At 41.1% G+C, this 26,006-nt stretch overlaps 1 protein-coding gene and 1 pseudogene across 2 annotated transcripts in view; one reads left to right on the top strand and one right to left on the bottom strand.

Moving 5' to 3' along the window:
* LOC121040979 (uncharacterized) overlaps positions 1 to 10,842 on the bottom strand; it is a 56,179-nt pseudogene extending 45,337 nt beyond the window's left edge.
* CRADD (CARD and death domain containing adaptor protein) overlaps positions 1 to 24,785 on the top strand; it is a 178,220-nt gene extending 153,435 nt beyond the window's left edge. For both annotated transcript variants that reach the window (XM_040491230.1, XM_040491229.1), the window contains exon 3: positions 21,388 to 24,785. In XM_040491230.1, the coding sequence (XP_040347164.1) occupies positions 21,388 to 21,689 (302 nt within the window). In that variant the 3' untranslated portion in view covers positions 21,690 to 24,785. The remainder of the gene's footprint in view (positions 1 to 21,387) is intronic.
* Positions 24,786 to 26,006: the final 1,221 nt, after the last annotated feature.

Here is a 26,006-nt window from a genome sequence, read left to right as displayed (position 1 = left end):
GTTTATAAGCTGGGAGCAGGGCATTTGTCCTATTAGTCACAGTAGAGAATGAAAGGGCTTCCCTTGCTTCTCCTCTCTGTCATCCACTTAGTAGCTGGAGGGGAGATTTGGGTTAAGGGGAGGATGAACAGCAGCAGGAGGCCACGAGAACCTCTTTGGTGCAGCCCTTTCTCAACCCCTCCCTGGAAAAGAGCCACTGCAGCAAGGAGGAGGGGATAAGATGCCAGGTGCATCACTCCCCACCTCTCAGACCCTTCGCGGCCCCGGGGCCCTGAACACAGGAGAAGGGGCCTGTCAGTGGCCCCACACCTCCCCTCTCTCCCTCCTCCTCCGGTCTGCCTGATGGTATTGTTTTTCCCATTAGTAAAAGTACAGTGCCTTATAAATGAACAAATAGCGAGGCAAATTCATCCCTAGAATCTGACACGTGTTTATAGAGCTGTGTGTTTCTACATTCTGCTCTGCCTACAGGATGCATAAATGGAAGGGCTACATCGTCTTCAGGAAAATCTGAAAGCCAGGAACTTATTAACAGGCTTCACACCTGCCTCTGTGAGGGATTTCTGAAGCCAGAGATATTCTTTGTAACTGAGGTCCATCTGTTGCACAGATTTTTAATTCAGATATTTTTCCTTCTCAAGCCAAGACTGAGAGAGCAGCCAATTTTGTGGAAAGATCTCTTTAATATGAAACGAATAAAACTATCAATGCTAAATAAAATAGACCACTGTGAAACTTAGGTTAAATCCCATAGGGGAGAGGATGTGCGATTAACTGCATTATATAACAAGACCGCCTGTGATGGCTGGTGCGGTTCTCTTTGTTGTTCCAAGGGAGAAGCAGCCAAGGCTGGGGCCAAAGCACATGATATTATTTTAAAATACTGCAGCCTCTGGAATTTTTCCTCAGAGAGATGTCTGGAATCAGAGTTTTCCTTTGATTTATGGTTGCTTTAAATGTTTAACACTTTTTACATTTTCAAAGCTACATCCTCTGCTTCCAGCACCTAGGGGTGTGTTTCTGTTGCTTTGAAAGATCGTTTTCAAATGGGAAGCTTTAAAATTATGCAAAAAGGAGGTTTCACAGTACCGAGTGTTCGAGTGATTTTAAATGGATAAAAGGGATGAGGATTAAAGGCAGCCCCCCTCCCCCAGGGCCCCTTTTCTCAGCTGCTTGTGATGACCCAACAGAGAGGGGCTGGCTGGAGAGCAAAGGATTTCCAAAGTGGCGGTGCATTCACTTGGCAAACATCCTTGGGCCAGACTGTCCTCGGACCTCAGAGAATTCACCATCAGGTATGGGGGACAGCAAGCACTTAGGTTGAACTGGGTGAAGCTGCCGTTTTTTAGACCAGAAATGGTAGAATATTGGCAGTTTCATATGGCTCAATCCAATAGTTAGATGATAGCTATCCACAGTGATGAAGATGGCCGTGGGGCCGGTGTGCAGTGTTATGGGGCAGCCTAGGAAGAGGACCTCACACCATGATGTGGGGCCAGGGGACAAGAAGGGTTGGTGTTTTGTCTTGTTCTGTTGTCTTTTTTTTTTTTTTAAACCACCGTATTGAGGGATAATTGGCATGCGGTAAACTGCACATATTCTTAGTGTACAATCTGATAAGTTTTGACACATGTATACATCCAGGAAACCATCGCTACAATCAAATAATGAATATATCACCCCAAAAGTTTCCTCATTCCCCTTTGTAATTCCTTCTTCTTCCTGTCTGCCCCATCCCCAGGCAGACATGCTTTCTGGTATTGGTTTCATTTTGTAGAATTTCATAGAAATGGATTTATACAGTGTTCTTGTTTGCCTGGCTTCTTTCAGCATAATCATTTTTAGATTCATTCATGTTGATGTGCATATAAATATTTCATGACCTTTTATTACAGAATAGTATTTCATTGTATAGATATACCAGAGTTTGTTTTTCCATTCACCTGTTGATGGACACTCGTATCATTAGCTCTTACAAATAAGGCTGCTGTGAACGTCCACGTACAAGTCTTTGTATGGACACAGGCTTTCTTTTTTCTTTGGTAGACGCCTAGCAGTGGAATGGCTGGATTATATGGTAGGTATATGTTTAACTTTTTAAGAGACTGCCATACTGTTTTCCAAAGTGGCTGTCCCCACTATACATTCCCACCAGCAGTGCCTATAAGTGTGAGTTCTTCCACATCCTGGCCAACATCGGATATGTCTTCTTAATTTTTATCATTTTAATAGGTATATAATGGCATCACACTGTGGTTTTAATTTGCATATTTCTAATGACTAATGATGTGTTGTGCATCTTTTCATGTATTCATTTGCCATCTATATATCTCCTTAGCTGAAGAGTCTATTCAAGTCTTTGTCATCTTTAAATTGGGTTGTTTCCTTATTAAGTGTAGAGAATTCTTTGTATGTACTGTAGATAAGGCCTTTATAAGACATATGATTTGTAAACATTTTCTCCCAGTCTGTAGTTTGTCTCTTCATTCTTCGAGTTGTGTCTTTCAAAGAGAAGTGTTACATTTTGATGACGATCTTCTTCTATTATGGATCATGCTTTTGGTGTCATTTCTAAGAAATCTTTGCCTAAGCTAAAGTTGCAGGTATTTCCCACCTAATGTTTCTTGCAGAAGGTATCTAGTTACGGGTTTTTCATTCGGAACTCTGATCCATTCTGAGTTCAAGTTTGTAATTGGCAGGCTGAAGTCCTCCCCTTTCTGTGTGTGCACACAGATACCCAGGTGTTTCAGCATCATTTGAAAAGACTCTCCTTTCTCTGCCGAATTGCCTATACACCATTGTTGAAAATCCATGGCTCACGTAGCTGTAGATCTATTTCCGGACTTCAGGCTGTTGCGGTGATCTATTTCTCTGTCTTTTCACGAACATTCCACTGTCTTCATTTCTTTAGAACGAGTCTTAAAATCAAGCAGTGTAATTCTGCAACTTTGTCCTTTTTCTAAATTATTTTGGCTGTTCGGGGTGCCTGGGTGGCTCAGTCGTTAAGCGTCTGACTCTGGCTCAGGTCATGATCTCACAGTTTGTGTGTTCGAGCCCCGCATTGGGCTGTATGCTGTCAGCTCAGAGCCTGGAGCCTGCTTCGGATTCTGTGCCTCCCTCTCTCTCTGCCCCTCTCTTGCTCATGCTCTGTCTCTCTGTGTCTCTCAAAAATAAATAAACGGTAAAAAAAATTTTTTTTTTAATTATTTTGGCTGTTCTAGTTCCTTCACATCTCCTTGTAAGTTTTAGAATTACCTTCTCAATTCCTATTTAAAAATATGCTGGGATTTTGATGGAGCATGATTTCAATTGGGAGTTGTTGGACTTTCACGAGGCTGTGTCCATGGGAGGAAGGTATTCAAACATCACTTTTATAATCTGAACAACTGGAATTTTGAGACCAGTACAGCATTTAAAAAATTTTCCACAGCCTCACTTCCAAGTTTATTGAAAACCCACCTGTGCAAAATGGTGTTATTCAGTGCCAAAGGATACAAGGAAAAATAAAATGTTCTAATTCTGGTCCCTATTTCCTATAAATTCACCCTTTTAAAAAATCTCCTCCCAGAGGCAGAGAAGAAGACAATTCTCTCGGGCAGATTTCCCCCACTGGGAAAAGACCATAGATAATTGGGAGGATCTATGCTTTCTTGGGTGAGAAGGGTCCCTTTTGCTATGCTCTCCTTTCTCCAGATGGCTGCAGGCTCATTCGCCAAGCAGTAGACTGTGGTGGACTATGGCTTTGGTATAGGAGTCACAGATTAAACACCTGTAGAGCCTGAGCGATCCAGGACAAGGGAAAGCAGCCCAGGAACTGGACTTTCACGTGCATTGTGGGAGAGAGTGGATGTTGGGGGGTATCCAGCATGAGGATGACTCTGGTGAGCTGACCAGCAAAGCCACAAATCTGGAATTTTGCTAAAGCTCCCAATTTTCAAATGCTGTCTCTGTATTTTTTGAACAGCATAGGCCAAACGAAACATGTTTGCGGGCCAAATGAAGTCCATTGGCTACCAGTGTGCAGCCTCTGATGGATGGGCTATTTTATTTGCTTTTGGGGTCAGCTCTTTCATCAGCTCCCTAAAGGACTTATTCCAACAATTGCTTATTGAGTACTCGTCATGTGCCAGGAAGTGCTCAGGTGGCCAGGAAATCGATCAGCGATGGGAGGCACGCTTTCCGTCCCTGTGCTCGAGGGGCTCCCGTTCCAGTGTGGGGCTTAGGCGTGGCCTAGACATTCATTCCAGTGTCACCTCCCATTCTCTCCCAAACCCTGCCTCTTGCCTGTATTCTCACTGTCACTCATTTCAGGCGATGAAGAAGGGCGTGGTTGGTTATACTTGGAAGAGTCCTGGGAGGCTTCTCTGAGGCGGTGACATACAAGCTAATGATTGAATGTAGAGTTAGAAATTAGCCAGCTGGATATATTGTAGAACAGCGTTCAGCAGATTTCCTGTTGCTACCTGTTTGTGGAACATGAAATCATTTTAATGGTTGAATCAGGACTAAAATAAAATAGTATATCATATAGTAAAAGGTAAGTATTTTTTGTTTTGTTAAACTTTTCACTCAGTTTTACACACACATACATGCACGTGCTTCTAATACATATTTTTTTAAAAGAAATTTTTGGTTAAAGGAACACCTGGGTGGCTCTGTCAGTTAGGTGGCTGACTCTTGATTTCTCCTCAGGTCATGGCATGGCATGGTCTCACGGCTCGTGTGTTCAAGTCCCGCATCGGGCTCTGTGCTCACAGTGTAGATCCTGCTTGGGATTCTCTCTCTCTCTCTCTCTCTCTCTCTCTCTCTCTCTCTCTGCCCCTCCCTCCCTCTCTCTCTCTCTCTCTCCCTCCCTCTCTCAAATAAGCTTAACAATTTTTTTAAATACAATAATAAAAAAATGTTTAGGTTAAAAAACAGAAAAGCATAGTCTGGAAAAATATCCTTTTTTTTTTTTTTTGAGAAGAACAAGGAGATTAAAAGAATAGTTATTAACGATTACCCCATGTTATTTCTGAGATCCTGTCATAAATTGTTAACTTCAGCTGCTGATTGCGACTGTTAAGTAGACACTGAATACCTGCTAGGAGAGGTATCTGTGGATGGCCCTGACTGAGCTCTGTCACCCATTAATTGTGAGAATGAGCAAGTGACTTTAATTCTTCTGATTTTAGTTCCTGCATTATTTTCCTGGTGAGATCAATGAATTCATCCAGGTAGGTCGTTTTCACTCCCAAAGTTCCACAGAGGTGTGTTACGCACACTGCAAACGATTTGCATAAATAGCTAAATTTGCCCCCTGCTGCATTATTAGCACTAAGAGGTGACCAGGAACATTGTAGGCCGCAGTTAATATTTGCTGAATTAACGCATCTATTTTTAGAGTACTGTTCCATCTTACGTGAAATTAGACATATTTGAAATCATCGATAAGTAGTACTTTAGGCACAAAATTTGAAGTCCTGCAAATCCTAGAAAATTCCAATTTTGTGAAGAATCACAAAGTTCTGAAGCCAAATGGAATTCTCTACTGTGCTTAGCTCTTGCTCCATGGCAGTACCCCTGTGCTTATGTTGTGTGAGATGTTTGGAATGCATCCCCTCCATAAAATGCGCTTCCTCCATACTTTTTTTTTTTTTTTTTAACTAAAGACTTAAATTTCTTGGGAGCTGTTAGTACCAGACATGTGCGAGGTCCTCACTGTGAATAAGACTGATACACAGTTTCTGTCTTGCTAAAACTTGTGGTTCACTGTGGTGGGTGCCTGACTTCCTGTGTGCTTGCAGGTCACTGGCTTTGGGCAGACCCGGTGTTCAAGGTCTGTATAATCTCTGAGATTCAGGGTCCCGCATCTCTGTCCATATAGTGTGCAGCCAGATCATTGACCTTGGAAGTGGTCCGTGTGACTGACTCGTGTTAATTCTGTGAGACTATCGTCTTCTCGTTTCTGATTCCAAACTGAGGTGCTTTGTTGTTTGTACGTGAGCGTGTTGTGCGTGTGCTGGGTTCCTATTCCCTTTGCCAGCAATGAAAACATCAGAACCTTTTTGCTTGAACTGCATTTAAGACAAGCTGAAAACATTCTGTACTTTTGTCATTGATTTTCTAAGCTTGGTAGGATGTCACATTTATCCCAACACAAATTAAATCTTGTTAGTATCATTCCATCGATCTATCCAAGTGATTTTGATTCTTGATTATGTCACTCACCACACGAATAGTCTCTGACAATTGCGGGAAAGCAGCAACTTAAAAAACCTGACTTGGTGCCCCTCCTTCAGTTGCTGGCATGAGGACTGAAATTTTCACTTTTAAGGTTATTGTGTCATAACTGAAAGATTTCGCTTGGCAAATTTACACGGTCTCCATCCCCTTTTATTTCTTTGGTCTTATCGCCAAGCCGCTCAGCCCAGTGGAACTGTCAAAGGAATGTACTTTTGATGCCTGGAGTCAGCTGCCTGTAAGCACTCATCAGTGATCTTACGCTTCTTCCAGGCAGGTTTAGTACTGATAAGGAACACATAGCTATCAGTTATTTTATAATTTATAATATGCAGTTGAGGCTTCTCAAACTAACTCCCGTTACCCCTTCCTGCCTGGGAATCAGCCACAAAGATAATATCAAGGGACCATGGGGGCAGCTTGCTTCTTGTAGTTTGGGTATCAGTTTAAATATTGATGTTTCCATCTTGAGGACTAAAATAGAGTTACAAACATTTTTAAACGATTTTGAAAATTTTGAAGAACAATCATCTGTGGAAAATAATGTGATTAAAGAGCTCATTTTGCCTATTTAGAAAAAGGCGACAACCCAAAACTTTATATCCATATAGTGGAACTTCCACATAAAGGAATCTTTAATGTCATTTGCTTATTACCTACGAAAAAGCAGTGTTGTCATTAACATTGAGAATTTGCATTAGTCACTTGCGCACTCTGGGTAAACTACAAGGCACTCTGGAATTTTGTCTCTCAACAATCACACTCTGTTTTTAATTTCCAAAGGTAGTTTTTAAGCATGTTTCAATAAACCAAGTAATTTTTTGCCACCTGCCAGTGAACTTGTAACTTAGAGATGTTAGAAGCAGGGCTGCATTATGACTTGAATGGGCTGGAGGCACTCTTGCCTTTGTGGCCCATTCCTCCATAAAAAAATATTAAAAGTTACATTTTATGACTCTTGTTATAAAGATGTATATATTAATATTATACATTCAAATATTTTCTTTGACCTAAAGTTCCTTTTTTCTTCTCATTTTAAAAGAAATTAAAACATTTCCATGGGCTTCCAGAAGTACTGTGGGCTCTCATGGGCTCTCATCCCCGTCCCCACTGTGTTAATGGGTAAATAGGCTCTTGTTAGAAGTTATGATTTTCCCTTTTCAGTTTATTAATCGTTCTTTTGTGTTTAATGTCCATTATTTTTTAAATGGGAAAAACCAACTCCATTTCCAAAGAACATCTCTTTTAAACTCAATAAGCAACTAACTGCATATTTAGTGGGAATGACATGTATCAGCCTTGAATATATATCAACAACTATTCTGAATAAAATATAAAGGGCTTTTCAAGAAATTGATAAAACAGAGAAATGTATGTCCTTTACATAATCGATTCAAACCAGCTACATGGCCTGAAGCTATCAGCATTTACCCATTTTGTAATTTCAAACGAGATATAATGATCATGAAATACCACATTTTCTGCTCCTATAATCCCCTGTCCTTTCCTACAGCAATGTAAAGCCATGTTCATCTCTTTCTCACTCTCTAGTGGTTTTAAGGCTTAGTGATAGAAGGTCCGGTGTTTCCTCTCATTCATTCATATTCTAATAATGACTCTTGCTATGTTTATAAAAATGATACATGCTCACTTTATATAAAGAATCCCAGGAATTCAGAAAAGTAAAAAGAAAAGATCACAAATTCTATCACTTAGAAGTAAGCCTCAACAATAAGTGAACATCCTGTTGGACATCTCTTTAAGCATGTTTATAGATGGGAAGATGGATGGATGGATGGGTGGATAAGAGAAAGAGAGGGGAAAGAAAGAAAGAAAGAAGAAAGAAAGAAAGAAAGAAAGAAAGAAAGAAAGAAAGAAAGAAAGAAAGAGGAAGGGAGGAAGAAATACTTTCAGAAAAGTATGGTTATATGATTTTTAAATTTAAGAACCACTACATTTAATTTTATTTGAATTTATTTTTATTTTTATTTTTTTAAATTTTTTTTCAACTTTTATTTATTTTTGGGACAGAGAGAGACAGCATGAACGGGCGAGGGGCAGAGAGAGAGGGAGACACAGAATTGGAAACAGGCTCCAGGCTCTGAGCCATCAGCCCAGAGCCCGACGCAGGGCTCGAACTCACGGACCGCGAGATCGTGACCTGGCTGAAGTCGGACGCTTAACCGACTGCGCCACCCAGGCGCCCCTGAATTTAACTAGAGTAAAAGAAATGAAGTGAGAATTAAGAAATTACTGAACTTTGAATAAACATTTTTTTCATAGTAAGAAATGTTATTTTTTTTTCGTCTGTGGTTAAGAGATGATGAAGAACTTGATGTTTTTGTATTTTCTTTCCCCCCAATTATGTTTCTCGGGAGACATTAATGCTGTTCACCCAGGTCTCTCCCCATCCTGGGACATAGGAGAATTCCTATAGGAATTCCTCAGGGATATAGGAGTACTCCCTCAATCCCTTCAAGTTAGGTATGACCTTGTGACTTGCTTTAGCTACAAAATGTGAGCAGAAGTGAGCAGGTCACTTATGGAGTGATGTATTTAATTGCCAGATCTCCTATCTCTTAGCCTTTCTTTTCCGTCTTGGTGAGCATGGACGCTTCTGTGAATATGGAGGAGCATAATATCAATGCAGCATAGAGTGCGCACCCAGGTCGTGCAGGTGATGCCCTGAAGAGCCATGTGGGCCTCACTGAGATTCAGGGCTTCTCTCCTACCATAGATAATAGTCTATCCTGACTGCCGTCCTCTCCATTTTAGGAAGTGTTGATTTCCTCCCTACTGTGATAAATGAGATCATCGGTGCTCTCACAGTCTGTCCTTCTTCCCTTCTGGATTTTTGTTAGTGACGTTATCATCACAAAGTCAAGATACAATATTTATTTTCTGTTCTAGAATCTAGCTTTAATTTTGATCACTTGTATTGTTTTGATATAGTCGGGGTATATAACATTAGATTCTGTTCAGTTGTTTAAAATTAGTCTTATATTTAAATGAATTCAGTGTTCTGTACTAATCTTTTTTACTGTGGCGTTCCTGTTACTGATATCAAGAAATGGGTCAAGGGGATCAGGGCAGACTACCCGGCAGGGAAGCATTCCACCCCAGAGAAAACAGATATTTTGTCATTTGCATTGTTTAGAATTTTTGGCACATGTTGATATGAAAAACAGATTTTTAGTGGTTTTATTATTGTTTTTCAATTCTCTAGAAACAGTGCATCCTTTTTTTGCTTGCATCTGAAGCAGACGGTTCCATGTATTCACCCTTGGTATCGCACTGCTGGTATCTTTATTTTATTCATTATACCAACTAGGTAGATTGCCAAGACTTTTAAAGAAAGGCTCAGAACAAGTTCCTGAATTGTTTCTATGTTCAAGAATAAGATATCTACCGATTTACCTATATATTTGACAATCATCTTAGCTAAGGATAATATAATATAATAATAATAATATAATAATATAATCTAAGTGAGGCTTTGGCAATCATCTGGTTTTACCTTTTGCAAATGAGAAAACATTCTGAGAGAGGCTAAGTGTCTTACCCCATGTTATGTGGCCAGTTGATGGCAGATTCAAATTTAGATAGGACCCACACCTGCTAATTCTTAGCCAGAGCTGTGGCCACCGTCCCTTCCCTCTTTTATTTCAGTGAGAACTCAGTTATTGCTAGTAGTTTTGTTGTTGACCTTCCGTGGACTATAGTCAAATCAAGTTTTCCATTGCAATAAGTCTGATTTACTTGTATTTTGCAACACAGCCTTGTTATTGGAGTAGGTGGTCACTTCGTTATCCAGGAATCAGTTTTAGAAAGACCAGTTTATTTCTCCACCTCTCTGTGAGGACCACATTGTTCTCTGTGATTATCTATCAGAACAAGTGGTTCTAATTAGTTTTCTTTTTAAGGTGCTTTTCTTTCATTTCCAGGCAGCCGGCGCCTCAGCCAAAGGGACGTCTCTGCAGAAACGCTATACGCAGGGACCCAGGTTAACGCAGCCCCTGGGAGGTGCCCAGTCAGGTTGGCTTTCTCAGTCTGGCATCCCCAGCCTCTCCATTTCCTTCCCTCCCACGACAAACCATTTTTTTCTGTCTCGGATATGTTCTTTCATTTGTGTGTAAAACACCAGTGGTGGTGTTTTACAACATACATTTTAAATATTCCATTGTTACAGGTCTCCTTCTTTTTTCTTATATTTTTGCTTTATCCTAACTGTCCAGCACTCCCTTTGTACTCCCTCATGTTTGCCTCTTCCCCTAGTAGTGAGCTCTGACATTGCTTCGAGCTCCTTTCCTCCCACAGCGTTACCTGATCTAAACAGCCTCGTACATGACTCCTCATGAGTCTGTACGAGAATTTTTCTGGGATCTATAAACCCCCAAACAGGAGAACCGGGTTGGAAGGCATACGTGTACTTGCGAGCACAAATAATGCAACTTCGTATAAACAACCTTGTACATGTCCCTGAGGGGGCTTTTTCAGAGTTTTTCGTGGGTACACGTGCGTGAGAACGAGATTGTATACTGCGTTCCAGTTGCCCACCTGCTGCTGGCTTGTAGAATGGCTGGCTGCCCAGTGCCCAGTCAAGTCCCGGCGTCTCCACATCTCGAGCAAGAGCTTGGCATTGTCTAGATTTCCAGGCACATAAAGTGATCTGTCATGGTTATTTCTGTTGTTATTTCTTAAATTTCTGTGTTTGAGCATCTCTCTCTTTTTTGAGTCCCTCTTATTTGAATCGCCTTGTCCCACCTTCATCCTTTTCCCCGTGGAGGTGCTTGTCTTCCTTCTCTTGCTTTCGGGACTACCGTCTACCGTCTGGGTAGTCTTCCCTCCTGGGGTGTAGACCCATTCTGCTCCGTCATCTTGGATGAGGGTCTCCTTCATTGCACAGAAATCTTTAATTTTGATGTAAAAAAAATTTTATCTTTTGAAAAGGATCTTCCCACTGCAGGTCATAAAGACACTCGCCGTTATTTTTATTAACTTAGTAGTTTTACCTTTTATGTTTGGACCTTTATCCACAAGGAATCCATCACTGTTTATGGTGTGATACAAAAGTACAGTTTTATTTATTTCTGTATAATTAGCTCTCCCCAGTTTGGAAATAGCCTCTCCTTTCCCCATTATAAAATTTCAATTGTCATTACGAGACTTGTCATGTTTATATGCCTTCCCACCCAGAACACGAATGACTCCCCATTTATTCAGATCTTGCTTTATGTCTTTTAATAAATGCTTAAGATTTACCCCATTGAGGTCTTGTGTGATCTTTGTTAATTGAATCTCTAGATACTTTACAATTTTATTGTTTATTATTATATTTTGTGTTTGATTATTGCTAGAATGCAGAAATACTGGTTTGTTGGTTTTTATTTTTGTTTTCTGGCAATTTTACTCAACCCTCTCACTTGTTCTGATGGATTATCTGTTGATCTTGGCCTTTTCTTACATATTAGATCAACTAGCCTGAAAATAGTGATAGTTTTACCTCTTCCCTTCAAATGTTTGTACCTAATTTCTTTTTCTTTATACCTCCGGTTCAGACCTCCACGACAATATGCAACAGTAGTGGTGACATCGAGCATCCTTGTTTTGTCTCCACCATTAAAAGGAGAATGTTTAAAAGCTGTCAATTAAACCAAATACTTGTTGAAGGTTTTTACAGTCTTTACCAAGTTAAGGAGGTTCCTCACATTCCTAATTAAAGATATCTTTTTAAGGAATCATAATTTTATCAAATTTTATCAAATACTTCTTTGCATCAAGTAAGATAATAGTGACTTACCACTTTGGACGATTGCTATGTTGAATTAATTGATAGACCTTGTAATATTGAAATTATTGTAATCCCAGGATAAATTCTACTTGCTCACAATATATTATTTTAAATAGATTTTTTTTTTTTAACTCAGTGAGTATTTAGGATTTTTACATCTAAAATAATAATTGCAAAGAACCTGTAATCTTTCTTTTCTTGTGTTCTCCTTATCCTGTTTGGAACAAAAAGTAAAGCAGCCTAATTAAAATAGGCTACATAACTTTTGTTATTTTTCTATTTCCTAGAATCGCTTATAGAAGCTAGGAAGTGAAACATTTCATGGACATTTGATAGAGCTCACTAGAACACTGTCTGGGCCTAGGGCTCTTTAGCAGGGAAGTGCTTTGATTGCCATTTCAACGTATTTCATTAATACTTTGACCTCTTCGAGTTTTCTGTTTTTTCTGGCACTAATTTTCGTATTTTGTATATCCCAGTATCAGTTCATCTAGATTTTAAAAAATGTATTTGTACACTTGTGGATTTTTTTCATTTTTTTAATTAAAAAATTATTTATTTAAACTCACATTCGTTAACATACAGTGTAGTATTGGCTTCAGGAGTAGAACCCAGCGATTCATCACTTTACATACAACACCCAGGGCTCATTCCAGCAACTTCCCTCTTTAATGCCCATCACCATTTAGCCCATCCCCCCACCCTCCTCCTCTCCAGCAACCCTCAGTTTGTTCTCTGTGTTTAAGAGTGTCTTATGGTTTTCCTCCCTCTCTATTTTTATATTATTTTGCTTCCTTTCCCCTGTGTTCCTCTGTTTTGTTTCTTAAATTCCACATATGAATGAAACCATATGATATTTGTCCTTCTCTGACTCATTTCACTTAGCATAATAACTTCTAGTTCATCCACGTTGTTGCAAATGGCAAGATCTCATTCTTCTTGATCACTGAGTAATATTCCATTGTATGTATGTGTGTATACACACACACACACACACACACATACACACACACGTACGTATATACACACCACATGTTCTTTATCCATTCGTCAGTTGATGGACATTTGGGCTCTTTCCATAATTTGGTTGTTGTTGATAGTGCTGCTATAAACATTGGGTGCATGTGCCCCTTAAAGTCAGCATTTTTGTATCCTTTAGAGAAATAACTAGTAGTGCAATTGCTGGGTCAGTGTTTATAGATTATTGCTTTTGGCAAAATTTTACTCCTCCCACCCTATGAAAAGACTTAATTCCCTGTAACACTGGTCCTGGCCACATGCCTTGCGTTGGTCAGTGGAACATCAGTGGACTCAACCTGAGTAGAGGCCTTACATGTCCTTGAGGCAGGGATTAGCCTTTTACTCCAACAGTGGCCACATTAGAAGGGGGAAGTCTCATAGCTCAACTTTTTTTCTGGTCCAGCAAACCTGAAGCATAATGATAGTCGCAGCAGTGATAGCGGCTGACTACAGCAGTGAGTTGGCAAGAGGGATATGTTACCAAATTCTGCAAAGGAACATACATAGTTTCTAAAACTGCAACCCTGTGTCCAGCTGAGTCACTCTTATAAGGAACTCATATGTACTTACATCTCTGGTTATATTACAGAAGTTTATAGTTAAAGGAATTTATCCTTGAAATCCTTTCCGTTATTGTAGATTCCTGAGCATAGATGTGTCTGAGTCTCCCAGCAGCTGCTTACATGTCTTCTGTGACCTTCCTTAGTCTTCATTCTCTGAACTGTGCTTTGGAATCCTGTATAGTTCCTCCTTGCAGGTCACCATTAAGGTGGCCGCGTATTATAGAATACAGCTCAAAAAAGAGAGGTCTACCAGGGAGGATGGGCTCGTGGGCTTTCCTTCACTCACAGATTACATACTCAGCCAGGATAGACCACAGGGTGCTGTCTGCACAGAGATTTGTTGGAAGAGATGACTTCTTTTTCTGTAATGAATGAAAAAGTCAGAAGCACAGAGCTGGTGTAGATGATGAGTTGGAAACTTGACTTGGAGCAACTTTTTTTTTTTTTAACATTTATTTATTATTTTTGGGACAGAGAGAGAGACAGAGCATGAATGGGGGAGGGGCAGAGAGAGAGGGAGACACAGAATCGGAAACAGGCTCCAGGCTCTGAGCCATCAGCCCAGAGCCCGACGCGGGGCTCAAACTCACGGACCGCGAGATCGTGACCTGGCTGAAGTCGGACGCTTAACCGACTGTGCCACCCAGGCGCCCCTGGAGCAACTTTTTAAGAATGTGATTAGTTATTGTACACTGAGCTCCATTTTCTGCTTAGCAAGGGGCTAAAGATTGGAGAAGGAGGGCAAGAAGTAGAAGACTTGATCTCTGCCCATAATGAGCTTGGGAGACAAGTGACCTATAAGGAACAAAAAAGTGAAGTGTGAATCTTTATACTTGACTCTAAATGCAATAAGAATTGGGAAGGAGACTTTTGGTTTGAGGCCAGAACAGCTGTTTATTGGTATGAGTGAGGGAGGAGGAGATAGAGAAAGAGAGGGGAACATTATGTTGTTTTTATTCGTGTCGTGACCACAAGGATGGGGGGGGGGGGTGGAAGGATGGGAGGGGACGGGGGTGGGGGTGGGGAGCAGACCTGGGGAGGGGGGCATTTATCCCTTCAAATGCATGGCTTCATTGTGATAGACCCGTTTGTCAGGGAATGTTGTTTCTTCTGAAACATGGGAGTTTGAACTTCACCAGGAATGGGATTGAAGAGTTGCAGGAAGGATTTAGGATCTGTATAAGAGAGAACATTCTGTCAGTATAGAGGGAGAGAATCCCTGCTTTAGGGTATTTAAAACTAGTGGATACTTATGCCACGGTATCTGGTGGTTCTCAACCAGGAACAGTATTGCCTCAGCCCAGGATACGTGGACTTGTGTGCTCAGACTAGGGTGTTACTCGCACTTAGTAAGTGCACGCTGAAGGCCTTGTTGTGCACTGGGACAGCCCTGCCGAGCGGATCTCCCTGCCTCAAGTACCAATAGCACCCTTTGTAGAAACACTCAACGTCCCCCACACTTCTGTCATTGGGGTTCTGCTTGTACAATTTTTGCTGTATCTTTGTACCACAGGTGCCGCTAAGTTCGTGCTTTAATTTAAATTTACTGTTGACTTAAACATTTATTTTTCTTTTTTAAAAAAAATTTTTTTTCAACGTTTTTTATTTATTTTGGGGACAGAGAGAGATAGAGCATGAACGGGGGAAGGGCAGAGAGAGAGGGAGACACAGAATCCGAAACAGGCTCCAGGCTCCGAGCCGTCAGCCCAGAGCCTGACGCGGGGCTCGAACTCACGGACCGCGAGATCGTGACCTGGCTGAAGTCGGACGCTTAACCGACTGCGCCACCCAGGCGCCCCTTATTTTTCTTTTTTGATCACTTGTTTTGTCATCCTTTATCCACTTTGTAATGTACTTTCATTTACTTGTCTTGATTTTTGCAGTCATGAGTTTGAAATGGTATTTATACTTTTCTAGTTGTATTCAAGTAGGTACCTGACAATTCAAATACAGAATGTTCACCCGCGTACCACCTGATATCATCTTGTACACCCCCAGTGGTACGCACAGCAAGCTTTGAGGAGCAGTGTCCAGATGGTCACGGTGGATTCATTTATAGCTTGACCTGATTTTATGCAGTAAATCCTTGGATGTTGACACTCCAGCCTTAGGACTCTCATTTTTAAATAACTTCGTATTCAGCAGAACTCACGAGTTGGAAGGGCCTCATGAGGATTCTTTTCCTGATAGAGGTCAGACAGCACAAACAGCTGTTATGCTCTCTTTCTGTGTGTAAGGTCTCTTTGGAAGGGCTTGAGTTGCCCTTGGCTGTGTCGTGCTCGTGTGCCAGTTATCTTTGCTCCAGACTGTGTCCACAGATTGCTGGCCCTCTCCCAGTTATGTGGCAGTATTCACAAGGCATATGTGACCCTGAAGTGTAGAGGAATGAGAGCAAATACCGCCCTCACTCCCAAATAATTGGCCCAAAGCGTATGTTGCATTAATAGTTGGCCAGGAGTCAGAATGATGACCGAGTGCAGCAGTCACAGGCTCCTCCCCGACCCCCGATAAACTGAACCAAAAAAGTTAAAAGCAGAGGGGCGCCTGGGTGGCACAGTCGGTTAAGCGTCCGACTTCAGCCAGGTCACGATCTCGCGGTCCGTGAGTTCGAGCCCCGCGTCGGGCTCTGGGCTGATGGCTCGGAGCCTGGAGCCTGTTTCCGATTCTGTGTCTCCCTCTCTCTGCCCCTCCCCTGTTCATGCTCTGTCTCTCTCTGTCCCAAAAATAAAATAAAAAAAACGTTGAAAAAAAAATTAAAAAAAAAAAAAAAGTTAAAAGCAGAAACATTTGCCAGCGGCAGCCAAACAACAACAACAACAAAACCCAATCACGGCTTTTATGCCATGTGCTTTGAAAAGGGGCGGGCAGGGAAAGAAACACCAGACCCTGACCCTTCAGAAGCAATCCTGGGAAAAGAAGGGAAGTGTACAAAATCCTAAGGACTCCTGTTAATTCAGATCAGTATGAAAAGAAGCTGGTGGAGGAGGTGAGTGGATGGCCTTGGTAAATGTCAAGAAGCACCCTCAGCAGAGGCAGGAAGGCAACCAAACGCAGGCCATCTCCCAGTCTCCACGCTGAGCTACGGGAAAGAGACCACAGGAGTAAGTGCACCCTGGCTAGGCAAAGCAGGCTCGGTACAAGACATTTAACTGGCTTCCAAAAGAGAGAGCGGGGCACCGCACTCCCAGCAAGGGCAGGCTAGTGAGTCCTATCTCTCCTCCATGGCAGAACACTGCATAGAAGGCAACAGCCAACCCCAAGTTGTAGCTCAGAGGGAGAAAGTGTCAAGGGTACCTTGGCTTACCATAAGAGAGCAAACAGAAGCCCTGGATAAAGATGCTCATGTTAAATGGGAACAAGATGAAGATAAGTGTCGTGACAACTGTGCAAAAATGCTACAGGAGAAGAAAGAAAGGAGCATGGCTTGCAGAAAGTAAACATACACCAGTGTGGCCCGAGTGGAAAGCCAACCCAAGAAAACTCAACCTCACGAATATTTCATGCTATAGGAGAGCTCAGTATGGATTCAGTGGAAATAAAAACTCAGTGTAGTTACGATAAAACAACGAGATTTTTAAACTTCATTATTTATTTATTTTTATAAGATTAGTCCCTCCTTTTATTTATTTTTTATTTTTTAAATTTATTTTGAGAGAGAGAAAGAGAGGGTGCATGCATGCGTGCACACGTAGGGAAGGGGCAAAAAGAGACAGAGAGAGAGAGAATCCCAAGCAAGCTGTCTGACAGCACAGAGCCCAATGTAGGGCTCGATCCCATGAACTGTGAGATCATGACCTGAGCCGAGATCAAGAGTTGGATGCTCAACCGACTGAGCCACACAGGTGCCCCTAATTTTTATTTTTAATTGTGGTAAAATATGCATAACATAAAATCTTTTCCATTTTTAGGTGTACCATTCCATTGTGTTAAGTACATTCATATTGTGCAGCTAACCTCCAGAATTCTTTTCATCTTGCAGAACCTGCTACCCATTGAACAGTTCCCCATTCCCCTCTCCCCTCCCCTGGTGACCTTCATTCTTTCCATCTCAGTGGGATTGACTACTATAGGTAGCTCATATGGCTGGGATCACAGAGTGCTTGTCCTTTCGTGCCTGGCTTACTTCTCTTAGCATAATGTCTTCCAATTTCACACACATAGAACGAGTCAGGCTTTTTTCCTTCTTTAAGACTCAATAATATTCTAATGTATAATCTACCACATTTTGTTTATCCCTTCATCCCTTGATAGACACTTGGTTTGCTTCTACTGTTCGGCTATTGGGAACAGTGCTGCTGTGAAGATGGGTGTATAAATATCTCTTTGAGTCACTGCTTCGATCCTTTCAGGACTATGACCCAGAAGTAAAATTGCTAGGTTGTATGGTAATTCCATTTTTAATTGTTTAAGGAACCACCATACTCTTTGCCATAACAGCCATACCATTTTATATCCTCACCAACACTTGTTATTTTCTGGAGTTGGTTTTTTTTTTTTTTTTTTTTTTGACAATAACCATCCTAATGGATATGAAGTGGAATGGGATTTTTAAAAGCTAGATTGAAGAGCCAAGAAAAGAAATTGAGAAATAAAAACACAATGTAAGATTTGAACCCAACAACAACAACAAAAAAACCCAAAGCAAAATAAAACAGCATAAAAATAACCAAACATGAAATGAATGGCATGGGGCAGAGGCATGAGATAATCACAGGAAGGGAGTTAAGGTAATAAGACAGAAAGTGATAGCCATGGCGGATTGGCAGAGCCATCCGGCATCTGGAACAGAAAAAGAATGCAGAGATACAACACAGGAAGATTTTTCTGAAAGGGAAGAAGGGCTAAATCTTCAGTCAGAAGATCTTGCTACATATCTAGAAAAGAAGATAGAGAATGGCCAAGATGTTCTCTGGTCTAAAGCTTCAGGATCATAAGCTTCGGACAGAAAAAACAAGTTCTACAAAATGGGGACAGTCAAGTTGGTGTCCAAATTCCCCATACCGACATTCCCCACCATAAAATATGAGCACAATCTACAAACTTAGGAGAGGAATAAAATTATTTAAATAATATAGAATTATATTTATAATGTAAAAGTATAATAGTGGGGCGCCTGGGGTGGCTCAGTCGGTTGGGCGTCCAACTTCGGCTCAGGTCATGATCTCGCAGTTTGTGGGTTCGAGCCCCGCATCGGGCTCTGTGCTCACAGCTCAGAGCCTGGAGCCTGCTTCGGATTCTGTGTCTCCCTCTCTCTCTCTCTGCTCCTCCCCTGCTTGCTCTCTCTCTCTCTCTCTCAAAAATAAATAAACATTAAAAAACTCTAAAAGTATAATAGTAAAACAATATATAAATTTGTTTGCATATTATTCAACAGTGAAAGCAGAAAGCAGACAGTCCTGATCTGAAGGAACTCAAAGAATATGGTGGCCATGAGCATTTCTTGAAAAACATCACCCTGTGATGAAATTGACCCAACTGACTCAAATCAAAAGAACAGATTCAGAAGTAGAAAAGTCATGGTTTAAAACAAACAACAACAAAAAAGCCTTGGTGAACATTCAAACCGTTATAATGTAGTTTTAAGACTAAACAACTTGGGTGGAGGGTGAGGGGGTGGCAGATTATTGTTACAGAAGCATAAAAATGTTATGCACCCAACACAATAAAAATGATATAAGCAAGAAAAATCATGAGGGAATGAACAGGAAATATCAAGCGTTAATTATAGAGTGTTAATGTGAAAATATATAGTTTACCACTTTTATGTGAAAATATATAAATTATGTTATACTTTTTTTTCTCAGCATTAAATCTTTTGGGTGTACATGTTGTCATTGTTTAAATATTTGACTGTAGGTCAGAAAGCCATTTAGTTTCATCTCTGTTTCTTTTTTTTTTCTGTTATATTCAAGCAAAAATCAAGAACTCTTATGAGGCAAAAGCTATATTACCCTTTTAGCAGTATGTGTGCATAAAGAAATGCCCAGAATGATGTTTGGCAACTGTAAGTCTAGTGGTGGGATACTGGATGCCTTGTTTTCTTCTTTGTACTTTTTTTATTTTCCTTGAATAATAAGGAATAAGGGCTTTTTTCAATGAGCCCACATTTTTATAAAAGTGCCCATATTTTTATAAAAGCTATAAAATCATTACTGTTAATATAAAATATTGTCAGTAGTATCATCATTATTCTAATTGCTTCTTAATCATTTCCAAAAAAAAAAAAATTCTAGTCTCGACACCACCAGAGTCCTTAACCGTATTTTTGCAACTCAGCAACTTGCAACTTGCCTAAGATACTGGCAAGTGCCTCGGGACCAAAGGCACATGCGGTGGAAAACATTAGCTGTTCTAATAGGATGCTTTGTGCCTTCTTCTTGAATTCATAAATCTAAACAATGAGCTGGTGAGTGTGAAGGAGGATTGACTCCAGATCCCTGTAATACTGGTGACAAAGTGTAGTACAAGTAGAGTACTGTCATGCACACATTTGAGCCAGGAATATGAAAACCTCGCTTCTAGTCCCGGCCTAACCAATAAGCAGCCCCAGAATTTGGGATGTTTGGAGTCCTTCTGACTCTCTGCGCTTAGCTACCCTGAACTGCTTTCTTTTCTTCGATTTACCATGGTTTTCTGCCTCAGGGCCTCTGCACAGGCAATCCCCTCTGTGCGGGACACACTTCTTTATCTTTCCATTCACTGGGCTCTTTCCCTCGTGTTCAGGGCCTAGCTTTAAGGCCTTTCCTCTAGAAGGCCTTCTACATGGTAACTGTGATGGTACTTCTTACTGGATATGCCTAGCCCGTCTGTAGTCACTCACTCAGTGTCAGAGTTCCTTAGCAGACTGGCCTTGGGGAGACGGGGATCTAGGAGGTGCAAGGTCAGGTTCTCTCACCGCCCCTCCACAGCACATGCTTTCTCTTCCTCCACTGGGCTCTGCCAGGGTGGTAACTCTCCTCCTGCTACCTCGTGGCCCCTAAGTTTTATTTTTCCTGAGCAGGCCTCTTTGCTTCTGCTTCTGTTAGGAACTGCAACTTTTCTGGGTAGTGTTCACGTTTATCAGGAGAGAGTAGGTATTCCATGTAGCCCGTTACCCTCCAGCACTAGCCATTCCTGCAGGAGAGAGTGTCACCCCTGGGGTCCAGACTGGCATTCTTAATTCCCCACAGAAACCCCTGCTTGGCCTCTCTGATAAAAGATATGAAAGTGAAAAAAAAATCATGTTATAAAGCACTATGTGCCAGGTAATCCTAAATGTATGTTTTATATACAAAAAAACTGAAAAGAAATATCAGTAAAACTTTGGATTATGAGTAACTTGTTCTGCGAGTGTTCCGCAAGATGAGCAAACATTTCTAGTAAATTTTGACTTGATGAACGATGTCTTGCAATACGAGTAGTATGTGATGCCGAATGTCACATGGTCACAACTGAGCCGATGGTTCTTGAAATTCGCTTTGATATACGCATGCTTTGGATTACAAGCTTGTTTCTGGAACATGCTTGCAAACCAAGGTTTTACTGTAGATCAAATCATCAGCGGGTTTCTCTGATGGGATTCCTAGTATTGTCATTTTCTTATTTTCACATTTTCTGCAATAAACATTTTCATAGATGCTAAATGGTGTTTTGTAAACTCCTGTTTATGGCCTTTTACTGAGCAGCCCCCAGGAAGACTAGGAAAAGTTGGCCCTTCCATATGGAAGTGTTGGGCTGTCCTCCCACAGTTTTCATGTCTACCCCCATCTGATGTGTTTGCTCTTTTCACCTTTATGTCTTTCTTTTCCCCAGATGACCGGATGACCGGTATCCCCCCACACATCCTCAACAGCTCCCCATCCGACCAGCAGATTAACCAGCTGGCGCAAAGGCTGGGCCCTGAGTGGGAGCCCGTGGTGCTGTCTCTGGGACTGTCCCAGACGGATATCTACCGCTGTAAGGCCAACCACCCCCACAACGTGCAGTCACAGATGGTGGAGGCCTTCGTCCGCTGGCGGCAGCGCTACGGGAAGCAGGCCACCTTCCGGAGCTTGCAGAGAGGCCTTCAGGCCGTGGAGGTGGACCCCTCGGTGCTCCAGCACATGTTGGAATAATGGTGTCTCCCTCCATCCACCCATGGGGAGCATGTCCCAAGTTGCATGTGCAGAATCCTGACTTTCTCCCAGGGCAGGTAGTTTTCGGGGGGTTTTGTGTTGTTGTTGTTCTTGTTGTTGTTGTTTTCTTTTTAAGATTCTTAGATAAAAGGAGAAAATAGGATTTCCAGTTGATATTACTTGAAAGGCCAGATTACTCAGTGGCTCTACCACATTGACAATTGGTTGTTTTTAATTGCTTGAAGATTGCATTGTTTTAATTGTGCAGGTTTTAATTGTGTGGTTGCCTTTCAGTAAACTGGTAAATCACACTGGCTCAAAACACACACACACACACACACACACACACACACACACACACACAAACCTACTATGTTATCACATTACATGCAGGTGTCCTATATATAAAGCATCCACTTTTATATTTCCTGGGAACTGAACTGTGCGCTTTGCTATTAATGATGATGATAATAAAAAGTGAATTACTATATATAACGTGACCCTTTCATGAGAGAGTATTGTTTGTTTGTTTTTCTCATTCCTGTAGTGCATAGATTAAAAGTGCATAATTACAGAAGTCATTTTTGTTTTGAAACAGAATTACAAGTAATAACAAAATTCTTACTTTCTCCAGTCAAGGTAAATAGGCAGGGTGTCTGCATTAAATTTAAGACACTGAAGCTCCCCTGCAAGACCACTTCAGGTACCAGCATGCACACCTGAGCCCTTGATCTTTAAAAGGTTGCTTAAGAAAATAACTGTGCCATTTGTTTAAAGGCTTTAGTTGGGGGACAAAAGAGGGTGTGGTCTTTCTGTTGAAATTGTAGGGATTTAAGTGTTGTGCTCTAAAGGAGTACGATTTAGTCTTCTGTCTTTTTATTAATGACACATGATATTTGTCAAATGGTTCACTGTTTTCAAGAGTTTTCATGTATGTGATCTCGTTTGGACCTCACAAAAATCCTATGAAGTAGTTGGGTAAGAGAGGTGAGCCTCCTTCTGTAGTGAAATTGCATGATTTTCCGGGGCCGAATGAGCTAGAATAGGTGTCTTTGGAGCCCTGCTCCTTTCCTGTTGCTCCATGCTGCTTCTCCTCTTTCTCACATGCCCCTCGAAGAAGCTTGAGTCCTGCTGTCCTCCTGCTAGCAGCATCACCTTGGACAAATCACTCCACTTCTCTAACCTAAGCCTCTACAGATGAGGAAATGATTGTCCCCTCTTCCAAGATCTTTGTGATGGTTAAAGAGATAATGTCTGCCAAGGGCTCGTCTAGTGCCTTGCCCTTTGTCAGCTCTCAGAAAATGGGAGCGGTTAATTTGCTGCTGTGGCTGCACATGGACAAAGTTCACAGGCAAAGCCGAATAGTGGCTACAGGTGAGGGCACTGCAGGAGGAAGTGCTATTACCATGCTTCCTGCCAAGCTTTAACCTGTGATGTAACGTACTAACTCTACCGTGGGTCCAGTCCAGAGAAGGACAGGTGAACAGTCCCAATCTGTGATCTGTTCTTCTGAATAATTGGGGAATCTATTTCCTAATCCTAACTTAACCGAGGATTTTTTTCAAAGGGAAAAAATTAGACTTTACCTCACTGTGTTCCGGGATGAGAATATAAAATGGAAGAATTCAACGTGAAATGAGTGCTCACAAAGGTGACCGTGGCACGTCGATAACATACTCTCAGATGTCTGGCAGCCATATTCCCTTTACTAAAAAAGATCAGTTATTTCATAGTTCAACAAGCAGTTCAAAAGGATGGTCTCCTGGCCCCATCAGCTTTAATTTTCCATTTTGTAGCCCAGCCATTAATTCACTGTCTTGTAAAATTCTCAGACTTCTGGCCCCATCACTGTGCTAGTGAGAGACTGAACTTCTATGGCATCTTCAATAAACTGCCTGTCATTTTGAACCTTGGACTTGTTACGTTGCTGTTTGTCCCCTGGGTTTGCTAATAGAGAATTGCTTTGGCTTTTGTTCTCACCGCATTTATGGCCAAGGGAGTATGGCCGGGCTCTGCTGCCTCTGACTAGATGGCATTTTAGAAATGGGTCTGATGATAAGCTAGCTCATCTTCCCACCATTTGCTCGGAATCTACCATGCACAAAGATACCTTGGTGCTCTGTCAGCAGTGAAGGACAATTTGTGATGAACTTGCCCATCATGGGCTGCCAGGGCCATCAGAGAGCTCTGACTTGTTGCCCTTAACGAGCAGGGTGCCTCCACCATCAAATAGCAGTCGCGCCTGCTAGGCCTGCTCACGTTCTTGCAGAAGATTAGCAGAATGGAAGAACAGAGCATCTAAATCACTACCTCATTTCTGCCTGTGGCTGTGAAAAGTGATACTGAATGCCTCTGCCCACCTCCCAAGAGAATTGAGTAGGCGATGCGCCTGCAAGGAGTCCGTGTGTTTTTGCATGGTGGAAGATTCTACAGTTCCAGAGGCTGCCTACCCCCAATAGAATTCTGAAGGAGTACAGTGAAGAGGCAGAGCATTTGCAAGCACTGACCGAAAAAAGATAAAGTCTTGCTCCACTTTGGTTTGGGATACACATGCATGTGCGTTCATGAGTATGCCCTCTTAGTTTTTAAAAACTATAACTTTTATTAATTGTTCTCTGTATAAAAATAGTGCGTGCTCATTATAGCAGTTTGAAAAATACCACTTGTCAAGAATAAAAACAAAATAAACATTACCCCTACTCTTGTCTTTCAAAGATAACCAGTATGACACCCGAGTTTTAGTCTCTACCCCCAGTTACTTTCCTATGGCTGCATATTTTTATAATGAAAATGGGATTGTGTCAAATCAACTATAACTATAATAAGTAGTTAAAGGACGCACAAAATTAAAAGATGTAGGTATCATGTAGGTACCTCAGTTTTCAAAATATACTACAAAGCTATAATAATCAAAATTATGGTACTGGCACAAAAATAGATACATTGCTCAATGGAACAGAACTGAAAGCCCAGAAACAAACCCACGCATACATGGTGAATTAATCTACAATAGAGAGGGGAAGAATATATAAATGGGGAAAAGATCATCTCATCAGCAAATTATGGAGAACTGGACAGTTACATACAAAAAAAAAATGAAACTAGAACACTCTCTCACACCATTCACAAAAATATTCTCAAAATGGATTAAAGACTTAAATGTGAGGCCTGAAACCATAACATTCCTAAAAGAAGACACAGGCAGTAATCTCTTAGACATCAACCTTAGCAACGTATGTATGGATATGTTTCCCTAGGCAAGAGAAGCAAACACAAAAATAGAGTATTGGGACCACACCAAACTAAAAAGCTTCTGCACAGCAAAAGAAGCCATCGACAAGACAAAAAGGCAACCTACTGAATGGGAGAACATATTTGCAAAATCTCTATCTGATAAGGAGTTAATATCCCAAATATATAAAGAACTCATATATTTCAACACCAGAAAAATAATTCAAGTAGAAAATGGGCAGAAGACCTGAATAGACATTTTTCCAGAGAAGACAGACAGAAGGCCAGCAGACACATGAAAATCACATCACCCATCATCAGGGAAATGCATATCAAAATCACAGTGAGATAGGTGTCACCTCATACCTATCAAAATGGCTAGTATCAAAAAAGACAAGAAATAACAACTATTGGTGAGGATGTGGAGAAAAGGAAACTCTCGTGCAATATTGGTGGGAATGCAAACTGGTGCAGCCACTGTGGAAAACAGTATGGAGATTCCTCAAAAAACTAAACATAGAGGTACCATACAATCCAGTAATTCTACTTCTAGGAATTTACCCAGAAAAAAATGAAAACACTAGTTGGGAAAGCTGCACCCCTCTGTTTATGGCAGCATTGTTTACAATAGTTAAGATATGGAAGCAACCTAAGTGTCCATCGATAGATAAATGGATAAAGAAGACGTGGCGTATATATAGAATGGAATATTCCTCAGTCATAAAAAATAAGGAAATCTTGCCATTCATGACAACATAGATGAAATTTGAGAGTATTATGCTAAGTGAAATAAATAAGACAGAAAAAGACAAATACCATATGATTTCACTTATATGTGGAATCTAAAAAATAAATGAACAAACAAAACAAAACATAAACAGGCTCATAGGTACGGAAAATAAAATGTTGGTTATGGAGGATGGAGAGGGGATGGGTTGGGAGGGCAGGAAAAATAGATTAAGGGGATTAAGAGGTACAAACTTTCAGCTATAAAATAAATAACTCATGGGGATACAATGTATAGCATAGGGAACATAGTCAATAGTACTGTAATAACTTTGTATGATGTTAACTAGATTTATCGTG

The sequence above is a fragment of the Herpailurus yagouaroundi genome, unplaced genomic scaffold (assembly GCF_014898765.1).
Source record: "Herpailurus yagouaroundi ecotype Mexico unplaced genomic scaffold, PumYag 182, whole genome shotgun sequence".
In the NCBI taxonomy this organism is placed as follows: domain Eukaryota; kingdom Metazoa; phylum Chordata; class Mammalia; order Carnivora; family Felidae; genus Herpailurus; species Herpailurus yagouaroundi.
This window is presented reverse-complemented; position numbering and strand designations above follow the sequence as displayed.